The 13754-nt window shown below is 39.9% G+C and overlaps 1 protein-coding gene across 2 annotated transcripts in view; it reads left to right on the top strand.

Annotated features, from left to right (window-relative positions):
* The window catches only part of mast3b (microtubule associated serine/threonine kinase 3b), a 58372-nt gene extending 44648 nt beyond the window's left edge, over window positions 1–13724 (top strand). For both annotated transcript variants that reach the window (XM_030132354.1, XM_030132355.1), the window contains 13 exons: window positions 177–309; window positions 1181–1346; window positions 2807–2908; window positions 4049–4171; window positions 4301–4413; window positions 5558–5724; window positions 6901–7022; window positions 7903–8103; window positions 9022–9248; window positions 9336–9458; window positions 9554–9690; window positions 10687–10871; window positions 11550–13724. In XM_030132354.1, coding sequence (XP_029988214.1) covers window positions 177–309; window positions 1181–1346; window positions 2807–2908; window positions 4049–4171; window positions 4301–4413; window positions 5558–5724; window positions 6901–7022; window positions 7903–8103; window positions 9022–9248; window positions 9336–9458; window positions 9554–9690; window positions 10687–10871; window positions 11550–12631 — 2881 coding nt within the window. In that variant the 3' untranslated portion in view covers window positions 12632–13724. The remainder of the gene's footprint in view (window positions 1–176; window positions 310–1180; window positions 1347–2806; window positions 2909–4048; window positions 4172–4300; window positions 4414–5557; window positions 5725–6900; window positions 7023–7902; window positions 8104–9021; window positions 9249–9335; window positions 9459–9553; window positions 9691–10686; window positions 10872–11549) is intronic.
* The last annotated feature ends 30 nt before the right edge of the window (window positions 13725–13754 follow it).

Genomic DNA, 13754 nt, shown 5'->3' with positions numbered 1-13754 from the left:
TTTAGTCCTGTTGAAGGGCTGTTGTACCAGACCAGCGCGTTCTGCACAGATTTTAGCCTCTCTGAAAACGCATCGAGTTTGACCTGGTTCTGACTCACTATTGGTGTGTTTGATACATTTGTTTTTATTCTACATTCTGCAGTGCTCAAACTTCCATGTGTCCTTTTATCCCACAGTTTACTGATTACATCCATGGGGCACATCAAGCTGACGGACTTCGGTCTGTCTAAAATCGGCCTGATGAACATGACCACCAACCTGTATGAGGGTCACATAGAAAAAGACACAAGAGAGTTCGTAGACAAACAGGTGAGAAAATTGTGTCTTCGTACATACGGTAGAACCTCACTGTACGAATTTAATCCATTCCATGACCATGCGTTTTATGATTACTTTTACAAGTCAATTTTCTGAATGAATCGAAATATAATTAATCTGTTCCAGCCGCTAAAACCACCCAAAAATCCTTTTTGAGGAAAAAGTGAAGTTAGAAAGAAAAGATCATTATAAAACCATAATAAAAGAGAATGCAAAAGAAATAAAGTGGTTTATACCTTAAAGAGGAGATGATCTGTGGGCGAGGAGGAGGAGGGGGGTTATTCTCTGGATGTAGAATCTTCTTCCAATATAACATCTGGTAGCTGAATTTCCGGTGTTTTCTCTCTTCACTTAATTTGTTCTTTCTGGCCTCACTTTCACTGTCCATACGTGCAGGTCGCTTCATTAAAAACCTATCCAGAGAAATCTGCTTTGTTCTGCTTTTTAAAATGTTCCAAAAATGCGCCAGACCATTGTCATTTAAATAAAGCTGCTGCACGACCTGAACTTAATTTATCTGGATGATTTTTTTTTTCAACAAAATCAGAAACCTCTGTCCACTTTGCCAACACTTCTTTTCATTTCCTGGTAGAGTTCGCCTCCTCCACTCCACTGTCCTCATTGGGGAGTTTCCTAATCTCTTCCTCAATCTGAATGCTGGTGCTCCTGAACGTGAAGTGGGCCTGTGGAGGTTGCACCTGCTCGTACTGTGGATTTTCACTCGTATTTATAGATAAAAGTACTCAAAAGCCCCAGCTCATAAAGGGAATTTCTCACACTCGTACTACCAGGTTGCACTGTATAAAGAAAATGAAACTATTTCTAGATAGTCTTATAGATGTGTGTTGGTTTGTGTGTGCAGGTGTGTGGTACCCCAGAGTACATTGCTCCAGAGGTGATACTCCGTCAGGGCTATGGAAAGCCGGTGGACTGGTGGGCCATGGGCATCATCCTCTATGAATTCCTGGTGGGCTGCGTGCCGTTCTTTGGAGACACACCTGAGGAGCTTTTTGGACAAGTTGTCAGCGGTAAACACTTAAAATAATCAGGGTTTCCTTTTGCTAGATAATTACTGTTATCACCAAGACCACGATGCTATGATTGAACCAGCAGCCACACCTCACATTCCCTCATGCCGACATAGTCTGGCACAAGAACTTAAACCGGTTTGATTTATTCAGAACCAGCTGAACATGACGGGTTGTGGCAAGATAAACATCTACATGAACAACAAGTCCAACTTGTTTGGCGTTAGTGATAATCAGTATGGCATTGTCATGAATGTGAGCGGTTTACTGCTGAGCTGGTGCAGACAACCTGATTACCTGTTAATCAAAAATACAAAAAAGAAGAAAAAACTAGTAGAAATAAGATAGAAACCATGTGAAAGAGAAAAAAGAAGGGAGTTTAAAAAAGAGGGAGGTTATCAGTTCAGCTCAGTTCATTATCATTCTGTTCATATTCTTGCATGTCATAATTATCTGGGTAGTTGCACAGTGTTCAAAATGTACCAGTGGTTTTCAAGTATATTTCTTGTGGTATGTCTTATTTTTTCCTTATAAGAAAACAAAAACCAAAAACATTCCTTTCAGTCATTGTTATACTCCATAGTGTTTTCTTCTCAGGAAAGCAAGCCATATGTTGTTGTTAATTAGTATTTTTAGTAATTAATTAAGAAAAATGCATAATTTAGCATCAAGGGGAAGCAGTTTACCAAAAACCTGACTGACCAATTTTAAGACTTTCCCACATGCAATGAAAATCTGTCTCCTTTCAGTGGCTGCATTTATAGTCGCAGAAAAAATGATTAGACCACCCTTGTTTTCTTCAGTTTCTTGTGCATTTTAATACCTGGTACAACTAAAGGTACTTCTGTTTGGAGAAATATAATGATAACAAAAATAGCTCATAAGAGTTTAATTCAAGACTTGATATCTAGCCATTTTCCATGTTTTCTTGATAATAACCAAAATCACTTAAGTTCTTACATCAATAGCTATGGCATTGTACTGACAAAAACAGTGCTTTTAGGCGTTTCATGTTTTCTTTTCTGTCTGTTTTAGTCACATGATACACACAGGAGTTAGTAGTTGATTGCATAACCATTGTTTTTGATGACTTGATGATCTAATAATTTTTTCTGTGACTGAAATGCATGAATTAGGAATACTACATAGATTTATAATAATGTAACTAATAATAGGAAATCACATATCAGTGCAGTTTGAACAACAGAGTTGGAGGATTAATTATGATGACGAATGGAGTCGTGGCGACATACTGTGGATAAAAGCTGCACCACTATTGCAATGTGTCTGTAAATGCAGATGATGTAACATGTAAACGCTGCAGAAAAGTCGCTGCATGCTTTGACATGCATGGAAAGTTTTATTTTGCCTTGACCTCCTCAGTTATACCCTGCTGTATCATTACATGCTATTTTTATCTTGTTTTATTGATAATTATTAATCTTGTGATTGACCCTCAGATGAAATCATTTGGCCTGAAGGAGACGACGCCTTACCCACCGATGCCCAGGACCTGATCACCCGCCTGTTGAGACAGAGCGCCCTAGACCGCCTGGGAACTGGTACATTTACCACCAATAAACACAGGACTAAAGTGTAGATGTAGTGAAAAGGCTTACAGAGACAGATGAAAGCACTGATTTCTCCAAAATCTTTTTAAGCCCAAACAATAAATTAGTTTAGACAAAGAGTTTAAACATTTACACTCTGTTACATCATTTTCAACTTCTTGGAACTTTGACAGTTTTCATTCTTAATGTCATCTTTATCTTTTGTGTCTTGTTGCATCTTTTATGTCATTGTCATCTATTGCATTTGTCATATCTGAGGATATCTAAGGATTTTATTGAAGACAAGCATCATGTTGTAAAGGTGTAAAATAAATACAATGCAATATAATTCACCTTATACAAAACATAATTTAATGAGACCCTTTTGAAAATGTTAAAAGAAGAGAGGACAGATATTTTTGTTCAAATATAAGTAAAGGAGAAAAGTCATCTGAAAGACTAGTACTCAACTAAGTACATATCAGAAAACTCTACTGAAGTCCAGTACTTACTTCAGTAGAGTTTAACAGTTAAATGTAAAAGAAAAAACAGAAAAAGAACAGAAACCAAGATGACAGATATATGTAAATGGAATTGGTCACATAAACAGACTTTACTTATTTGTTTATTTCGAATATAACATTAAAACCAAACCACATAAAAGATTTGTATAAAAACAAAGGAAAACATTCGAAAAGGAGTGGGATGAAGTTTAATTTATAATCTCCTGTGCCCTTACCCCGTTCTTCTACCTACCCTAAACTCCTATGTCAGATCCCATATGTAACTCAAAAATCCTACACGTATCAGAGTAAATTCTGACTAAGCACAAAACACAAAAATGCTGTACATATCAAGGATAGACTGTCCATTTTCCAACAGCGTTTCACATCAAAATAAACTCTGTCCCTTTCGTAGCTGTAATAATACCTGTCTCAAAAAAAAAAATAAACTGTCCATTTCATTACAGTAACACACAAATCAGAATAAACTATTCATTTCTTAGCAGTAATATAGATATCAAAAATGAACTCTTTCCATTTCATAACAATAATACAAAAATCAAAATAAATACATACATAAATACATTTCATTGAATTCTTGGGTCCTTTTTAATTTTTGAGACCTGATCCAGTCTTGTTTTGGCTGCAGGAGGAGCCTCAGAGGTCAAACAACACCCCTTCTTCCTGGGTTTGGACTGGAACGGACTTCTGCGTCAGAAAGCAGAGTTCATCCCTCAGCTGGAGGCCGAGGACGACACCAGCTACTTCGACAGTAGGTTCCGCTGTGGATGAACTCACTTTAACCTAGATGTATTTATTTATTTACAATCACCCACAAAAGCAAACACTCTACAGACTCATTGTAATGATGAGTCGTTTTCCTCTTTGTTTCTGTCCTCAGCTCGTTCAGAGCGCTACCACCATCTGGCATCCGACGAAGACGAGGAAACCAATGATGAAGAGTCTTCCTTGGAAATTCGACAGTTTGCTTCCTGGTCGCATCGTTTTAGCAAGGTGAAGACGCAGTAGAAGTTCTGAAGTAGAGCTGCATGTTATTGGAAAAAACGGACATAGCAATTTTTTTTAACCCTGTGATATATATTGCGATATGAAAAAATACTCAGGAGGATATAATAACTGTGTGGTGCCGACGTAAATGGTCAAAGAGATTAGTTGTGATTCCTTTCGTTGTGGGAACAGGTGCAAGACACTGTCACCACACAACACGTTTCAATATCATCCTTGTATCTGAAATAATTCCAAATTACTGACATTGCTCTTTTTTGGCACTAAGTGTTCATTTTCGGAGATATTCTCTTGTTCGTTTCTATTTTTGTTATCAGTGACTCACTCCATGTGCAGGGGCGTGGTCTGCTTCGGCAAACTGATTAAGAATGATTCTGGTTAGTGAATCGCTGTGCACAGTGTGTGTCAGGTACCCAGGTTGAAATTAGATGAGAACACGTTGAGTTCATTTGCCTCCTGGCAGGAGGCAAATGCAGGACCTGCGATGTGACTGTTGTGCACACATACATTGCGATGACGATGCTCAAACGATATATTGTGCAGCTCTATTCTGAAGGTTAAAAAAGGCCTAAAAAATTATCAACCACACAGTAATTAGATATACTGACATTCAGAGGGAGGACATATAACTATTTGTATCGATATCATCATAAACTTTTATTTACTTTTTCCACAATAATTATATTTACTACACATTTTCTGACTTATTTTCTTTACATCGTCAGCTAAATTACTTTTTTTTTAATGTTTCTTTGTTATGCCTGTTGTTGTTTTTACTTCATTTTTGATAATTTGCTCTACCTTTTCTATCTCGGCCTTAAAACCAGAAGGAAAAAATAATTAGCCATTATCATCTTTAGCTATTTTCAATTTTGATGCATTTACTTAAAACATTTCTAGTTATCAGTTGGTTTTTAGTCTGATTTGTATGTTTTGCAGTGTTGCCAGCCCCACTGACATGTCACAAAATCTAATGAGAGGTTAAATAATTGACATTGAAGAGTGAAATACTTGCATACCGAACATTGAGTTATTCTTCAGCCCTAACCCTAACTTCATTTAACTTATCTCTATTTGATCATCAGTATGTTTGCTCTCTGTTTTTTACATTCTCTCGTTTTTTAATTTGCAGGTTTACAGCAGCACAGAACATCTGGCGACGCCGTCCAACCTGAGCTTCTCCTCTGATCGCAGCCACAGTGAAGACAAGGAGGATCGCAGCGAGGGAGGAGGACTCAGCCCATCCCAGAGTCCAGCAGAGGGTGGCGTGGAGCGTAGGCACGCCGGACGCATGGCCAGGTGGGGGCGGAGCCAGGATATGGGCTGAGACCTTTAGATTATTCTGTATCTGTAAAAGACTTCTTATTATGCCATAGCAATTTTTTAAATAACATTTTTTGTATTGTTTTCACAATATAACCAAAGAAAACACAATTACATGAGTTGAACAAATGAATCAAAGCAATTCCACTTCCACCCTCACCCTCCCCAGTTTGTTTTGTTTCTTGGATGAGTTTCAGGTTAGTTAATTATCCTCTATTTTAGTCAATTTCAAGGGTAAAAAAAGATATTGCTGTTGAATTGAACACCACAGAGGGCTATGCTTTACATGTCCCCTGGCACTTCCATTATAGGTGTCATGTTGGTTCTTGTTACTCAGTGAAGGGGTCCCAGATCTGATGGAAATGATGTTGTTGATAGTTTATTGAATAAGTACTTTTCTCTAAAGGGAGAGTTGTAGATAGATCAGACAGCCATCAACCTACTTTCAGGGTCAAGGTTACTTTATTTATACCCATAGGTAGATTTGTTTTGCAGTCTAGGTGATTGCCTTGGCGTTACAATAACACATACATTGAACATTCAAGACAGGCACTTGATCACACTTACAGACAGGACAAGAAGACAGGAAAAAAAGTGCTCAGTGTTCCACCATTCATCTGTATAGCAGCATGGATAAGTAAAAGAATAAAATAAATAAGATCAAATAAATAAAAACAAGATGCAACAAAACACAATAAAAACCAGAAAAGATAAAATAAAAACAATCTGGGATAAAAACCAGGATAAGAACATAAAATTTAAAAATTTAAAAATTTTTTGGTCCTCTGATGTTCTCCATAGGAGGGCTATTGCTCTGTTTGCCAATCATATGTTTAAATCTACAAATATTTGTTTATTCTTTTTATTAATCTTCAAATTACCAAGATATAAATCCAGTATAAACAGTTGTGGTACTAAGGGTACTTGAATTGTACCAAATGTAAGAAGGAAAAAGGCACATTTTTCCATGGCAAGAAGTGAAACAGTGGATCCAAAATATTCTACAGATTCAATTATCCATTTTTACACAAAGTTTTAACAGTTATTATGACTGAAATTGAGGCTGTTGAAGGTGTTCATTACTGTGGGGAGCTCGTCAGAACAGTTCGGTCGGAAGGTGCCTGTTGTTGATTTTTTTCGTCCTGTTTGCAGCCTTCGTCCTCGAGCGTCCTCCAGTTCGTCCCAGTCAGAGAGGAGTACAAGTCCTCTGGTGATGAGCAGCACCCATAGCCTGGAGACGATGCCACGCTTTGCCCTGTCCACCGACGACGAAGGTGAGTCCAAACTCCATGTGTGGAGATGAAGCTGAAAAACACAATCAAATCTAAAATCCAGATATACGTCATTTCACATCCACTACCTGTACCTAATCTATTTTTTTCCTTAATCAAAATTAAACTCAGGCAAAATACTGGACAGTTTTATTATGGATTATGTCGTCCACCCGAAAACTGAAAAATATCTGCCATTTTGTGAAAAAATTAGGAAAAAAATAACAAAAATGACTTGTATTTACTGTCAGGTTAAAACAAAATAAACACATCCGTTGTTCTCCATTTCAGTAAATTATGTTTGCATTAATAAAAATCACAAACTGTCCTTTCTGTTTTCGGTTAACGTCCATGTCTGATAGCATCCACTGTGATATCAGGAAGGAGTATAGAAATAATACGAAAACATGATCAGGAACTCTGGACTACATTAAATACCATCAAATCTGACTGTTTTTTATTAGTATTATTACCTCTGAAACCGTGACAGCAGTTCTGGCAGTAAATAAAAATCTGGATTATTAATATATAAATATTGTAATATAATGATGTAACTCTTTCAGATATAAAACTATAGCACCAAAGTAAGACTCATAATATGACACACAGAATACAACTAATAAACCAAACACTGCCTCATTTTGAAGTTAAAGCTTCTTAAAAACTATGGAAAAGAGTTCTTCAAAGACTATGATTTGTGACACAATGAAATAAGCAATAGAATAGCATTGTAAAAGTTTCCTTATTTTTGCTCATCTATATATATTTACAGATGTGTACTTCACAGGTCGTAGAGTCATAGATGGAATATCACTGGTTTGGATACGCAGACAAAAACTTGTTTTTTTGCTGAGAAGTTTACCCTGTAACTTGTCTCCTGCAGCCGAGGTGGTTGTGTCAAACCTTCGGAGAATCAGAATTCGCAGCAACAGCACTGGGGCCAAACACTCGTCTCCTAAAGATCCGGCCGGTCCTCGGCGTTTTGGGAACCAGCTGGAGACGCCAGACAGACAGAGGATTCCCTCTGGAGGCAAGGTCCCCAAGTCGGCCTCAGTGTCAGCCCTCTCCCTCATCATCACCACAGGTACACACAGAATTTAATCTTATGATCAAAATTATACCCCCCGGAACCTGTGTACCTTATGGAGACTTTGCTACTGTACAGTTGTTGTTTTGTACTTAACTGCCCCTGTTGTTATTTGTATTCATTTATTCATTACTGACTCTGTAATAACAATTGTATATATTAAAAAATGTCCCTTAATGCATTATTATTATAAATGACATTTACATAGAACAACCCCAAGTACATACCCACCCCTCAGCACACCCTCCTGCAATGTCCTTTAATAGATAACGCATGTTTACATTCTCTCATATCCTTTCTGCACTTCATCCACTTGAACCACTTTAATCATAGTCACATTTATAATATAAAAGCCAAGTGGCCTCTGTATGCGTGTGTGTGTGTGTGTGTGTGTGTGTGTCTGGGGATTCACACAAAATCTGGAAAGAGTTGACTGCTGCAGTTTGGCGCGTACTTATGTATTTTTGGTCAAGGAAGACACTAGCAAAAACAGCAAGATGATAGGACCAATATTTTGGGACATATTAGTAATTTTGGAATACAGCCTTACAATCACATTACTATGGCCAGAATGCTTTGGCGGTGACTGCTGGACAAATGCAGTACAGCATGCACAAATACACAACAGCATAAAAACTACCACACCTAGAACCTGTGGATCCCCATGTGTCACCGCGCTAGTTTTAATTATTGTACGTAGCTGTTCTTACGATTATTATTTATTATATTATTTTCATTTGTCATTTCATTTTGATAGATTTCTTTGGTTGTATAAAAGTGTTGCGTAATCATGCTGCTCATATGTGCTTGTAAATTTCCCACTGGGGACAAGTAAAGTTTTTTTAATTGAATTGAATTGAATCTGTCAATAGATGTACTGATGTAATGTTGGCCTGTGTCCCCTGTTGCTTTCAGACGACACGCCCGGCGGCCTCCAGCCCAGCCCCATCTCCCCACGCTCGCTGTCCTCTAACCCCTCGTCCCGAGACTCCTCCCCCAGCCGCGACCTGTCACTCAGCCCCGGCAGCCTGAGGCCGCCCATCATCATCCACACCTCAGGGAAGAAGTTCGGCTTCACCCTCCAGGCCATCCGGGTCTACATGGGGGACAGCGATGTGTACACGGTGCATCACATGGTGTCGGTGGGTGTCAACTATGAACTGTTTTCAGTAGAGTAGAAAAGTGGGTTATGCATAATATAATCCTCTCACTCCTCTGTGTTATACCAGAGTGTGGAGGAAGGAAGCCCGGCTCACCAGGCGGGTCTGTGCACCGGAGACCTCATCACCCATGTGAACGGGGAGTCTGTCCAAGGCCTCGTCCACCCAGAGATGATAGAGCTGCTGCTGAAAGTATACCTCCTCTTTATCATCTTTCATTTGCTTTAATTCAATTTAACCATTTACACTTTATATTGATCCATCTGTATCACTTCTGAAATATGCAGAGTGGAAACAAGGTGGCGCTGCAGACCATAGCACTGGAAAACACATCGATCAAAGTCGGTCCAGCTCGAAAAACCAAACACAAAGGCAAGATGGCCCGTCGCAGCAAGAAGAGCAAGAGGAGAGATAACTATGACAGGTGAGGATCACATCTGCCCTGTTGACCATCTGTACTGTTTACCCAGATATTTAACTGGTGAGTATCAGAAAATCAATCCTCTGTCTCCCTCTAGTGGTGCATATATGGCATTTAAATAGGGAGAGTTGAATTATAAGCTTTAACAATAAGATAGATGTTGAATATGTGGAATCTGCCCATAGCATAGAATACTCACAACCGCTGATCATGTTTAGTATCTTTTTTTGAAGAGATTGTGTTTGTGTGTCTAGAGTTGAATCAGTCAGTAATGGTATCAACAGATGGTTCTACTGTGACTGTTCCAAGTCAAAGGTCAAAAGAAAAATGCCCCAAACTCCAGAACCTCTCATTTGCATTTGTATATAATTAAAAACTCACTGGATTTGATTCTAATTGACTTCATACATATACAGTGACAGGATCTAGTGACACATTCTGTAAACTTTTTTATCTTTTATATAATGATTATTATTTCATACACAGATTCTATTTGTAACTGAGAAACCTTTGGATCATTGTCCAGAGTGCAAAATAAAATCTTGAGTGTTTTTGCATAAATCATTAATTAAAGTAAGTTTTTGTGGGAGTAAAGGTTTGTGCTCTGTAAAACCTAAAATCATGGTCCTTCACCAGTTTACTGACCTGCCTATATTAGAATCTGGCAAAAAGGGGTACAAGTATATTCTATAAGCTTTTTGCTGTAATTTTGTCACTGTCCCTGTTTTTTGTTATGTGGTTTATATCGACCAAATACTGGGAAGTTGGTCATTGAAAACACTCACAGTTAAATTAGTTTCGTTTTTGATTTTCTTGGAGATTTTCAGGTAAAGCCTTGATTTATGAAGCTGTAATCCTATAAAAGCATGTTGTTTATTAAAGGCCCTGTATTGTGCAAAACTATTTTATTCTTGTACTCCATGAAGGATTCATATTGGAGGAAAATGAAAACGACAGCAAACAAACAAATGACATATTTGTGCCCATTCGTCTCGTCAGGCGACGCAGCATCTTGAAGAAGCTGTCGAAGCAGAGCACGGTGATGCACAGCAGTCGTAGTTTTTCTTCAGGCCTCCATCACTCAGTTTCATCCAGTGAGAGTCTTCCAGGCTCCCCGACCCACAGCCTCTCCCCTGGCCCGTCCACGCCCTGCCGCAGTCCGGCGCCCGACCACCAGGCCTTCGGTGAGTTCAGTAGGACTTCAGGGTAAAACGTAAATGACCTTTGTGGTTTAACCCTTTCATGCATGAATTATGAGAACCTAAGTCAATATTTTTTTCTTGAATGATTTTATTCCTCTTTAAGCATGTGAGAAAAAAATGCAATTGAGATTTTTTTTAATGAACCTATTTTTCATAGAGTTACAAAAATGTCCACTCATACATTTCATTTCTGAAGCAAAGAAACATGTATTTAAAACACATAATCAGAAAGTGATATACTGTGTAAAAACTATGCAATAAAAACATTTTTAATGCTGCTAATCTGATGTTTTCTCACATTTTAACATGCTCTAATACTAGTTATTACTCACTTCATGGAGATAATATACAAAAAAACATCTTTTTGTTGAAGAAAACTGTTAATTACCGCCTAATAACAATTAGTAATTGATTTACACTAAAACATGTTGCAGATCAGGATTATCAACAACAGAAAAGTTACAGTAATGGTATGGATTGCAGTGTATGGTATGGTGCAGAAGTGTCCACTGTGTTGGATGATATGGAACTAAAACAACAAAACCTGTGAATATACAAGAGAACAGCTGGAGAATAACTGTCCACTGTAGTGACCGCTATGCATGAAAGGGTTAAAGACGAGAATTGAGTCATGTTAACGTTTTTTACTTTGTTTTCCAGAGAACAACTCCCCTCAGAGCACATCTCCGTGCTCCAGTTCTCCGAGTTCTCCGGCTGCTCACATACGGCCCAGTTCACTCCACGGCCTCGGGTCCAAACTCAGCACGCAGCGCTACACCAAGGTGGGCCGCCGGAAGTCCACCAGCAACATCCCACCTTCACCGCTGGCCTGCAACTCCACCTCGTCTTCCACGCAGCCCCTTTCCCCACAGCGATCCCCCTCACCGCTGCCAAGTTTTGCCAAAACCCTCCACACCTACCACGGAAAAACCCTGTCGCCGCCCACCATCGTTCGGCACATAGTCCGGCCTCGTAGCGCCGAACCGCCCCGGTCTCCTCTGCTCAAGAGGGTACAGTCAGCGGAGAAGCTGTCTGGTGTGTATCATGGAGAAAAGAAGCCGTACGCCCCCCGCAGACACACGCTGGAAGTGCCCTTCTATGGTGACGGGGACCTGCTGGGTGACTCTGAGGCGGAGGGCGCCTGCGGGGGCTCGTACATTGCGGTGGACCACAGCAGGCTGGGCGGGTACATCGGCGGCCAGAGGTTGGAGAGGTCCGAGCAGCTGGTCGTGATGCGGAAGCTGAACCTGTCAGAGCGACGCGACTCCTTCAAGAAGCAGGAGGCGGTGCAGGAGGTGAGCTTCGACGAGCCCGAGGAAAAGACCAGCCCATCTGTTACCACGACGACCACCCCGAGCGGAGCTCAAACGCAACCCGAGCATCAGCCGCCGCCGCAACACCGCACGGTCTGGATGCTGACCCGACCCCAGAGCAGCCAGGAGGTGGAGCTGGAGGTCCCGCTGGTGAGGAGGTTCACGCTGGTGCCCCAGATCGCCGTGCAGGGGTCGACGGAGAGCGAGCAGGACGAGTGGGAGCCGTGTTCGGACGGAGACGACACAAACGAGAACCCGGAGGTCGATGTGGACGTCGAGTCGTCACAGCAGCAGCAGTCCAGACGTGTCTGCGTTGATGCCGGCGCTACACCGGCAGAAACCACTTCCACCGGCCCTCATGTTGTCCCAGCAACAGAGAAGAAGGAGAGCAGGGAGGGGACGCCACAAAAAGGGCATCAAAGAAAGTGACACAACTCCAGGTTTTAACTGTTCACATCCGTTTATCAGACAAAGGATCAGAGCTGCAGGTGAACTGGACGACGTAAAGGCATTCACACACTCGTCTGCGTCGAAATGGGAGAAAATTTTACTTGAATTTTTCTATTGTAAATATTCGCCTCAAGGGCATTTCAGACTTTTGTGCTTATTTATTAAAATTTGTAAACTACCATGAGTTAGTGACAGGGAAAGAGGTAAGTTCTCATTGGTTGAAAAGCCAAGGGTCAGCATTTTGTATCCATAAAATGTGGTTTACGTCTTTTGACTGGATTTTTTAAAATAAATGTCTATTTTTTAAATCAAGTCTTGCGGTACACAGTAGTTTGATAAAGCTGAGCCTGATTGTTGTTGGACCAAAAGGTATGAGAAGTCGTTTTAGGAGCTGAAGTTTAAGTTTTTTTTGTTTTTTTGTCATGTTTTGTGTCAGTTCAGACCTGAACGGTGCAGCTTCCATTGTGTGAAGTTCTTTACACAACAGGGGTGTTTGTATTTCATTTTGCAGGTCATGTTTTTTTTCAGTCTACATTTATATTGTGGTATTACATGGTGGAAAAATCAATGTTTTATGTTTCTGTTACTAGTTTTTGCAGCATGAATTAAGAGATCAATCAGTGAAGATGAAATGGTGGACAGAGCAGCACTATGGTGTTGATTTTTAATCACTGTTTTGTATAAAAAAGGAGAACATGAACTAATGAGGACGAGGATAGTGAAGGGATTGTGTAACGTTAATGGCATCACCTGAAGTTCAGCCTGTTGTTAGTTTTGAAGAATGAGTTTCGTTAGTCATTACAAACAACAACAAGTGATAAACACAAAGAGCTTTACAAAACATATTCATAAAATGCTAAATAATTAAACAGTAAAATATGAGAATTAAAATAGCACATGAACGTAGATCAAACCAGCATCTGCTCACTCCTCTGGCAGTTCATGCCAGATAATTGAACACTGTTTTCTTTAGATTTCAGTCTCAAAACTCGTACAGACAGAACAGATCCCCACCACACACCAGCTGATACAGGGTTAAACTGTCTAAAATAAAATCTGGAGTCAGGCCGAGGTAAAAGTAATCAATAAAATTCTCTCGTCC

The sequence above is a fragment of the Sphaeramia orbicularis genome, chromosome 4 (genome assembly GCF_902148855.1).
Source record: "Sphaeramia orbicularis chromosome 4, fSphaOr1.1, whole genome shotgun sequence".
In the NCBI taxonomy this organism is placed as follows: Eukaryota; Metazoa; Chordata; class Actinopteri; order Kurtiformes; family Apogonidae; genus Sphaeramia; species Sphaeramia orbicularis.
This window is presented reverse-complemented; position numbering and strand designations above follow the sequence as displayed.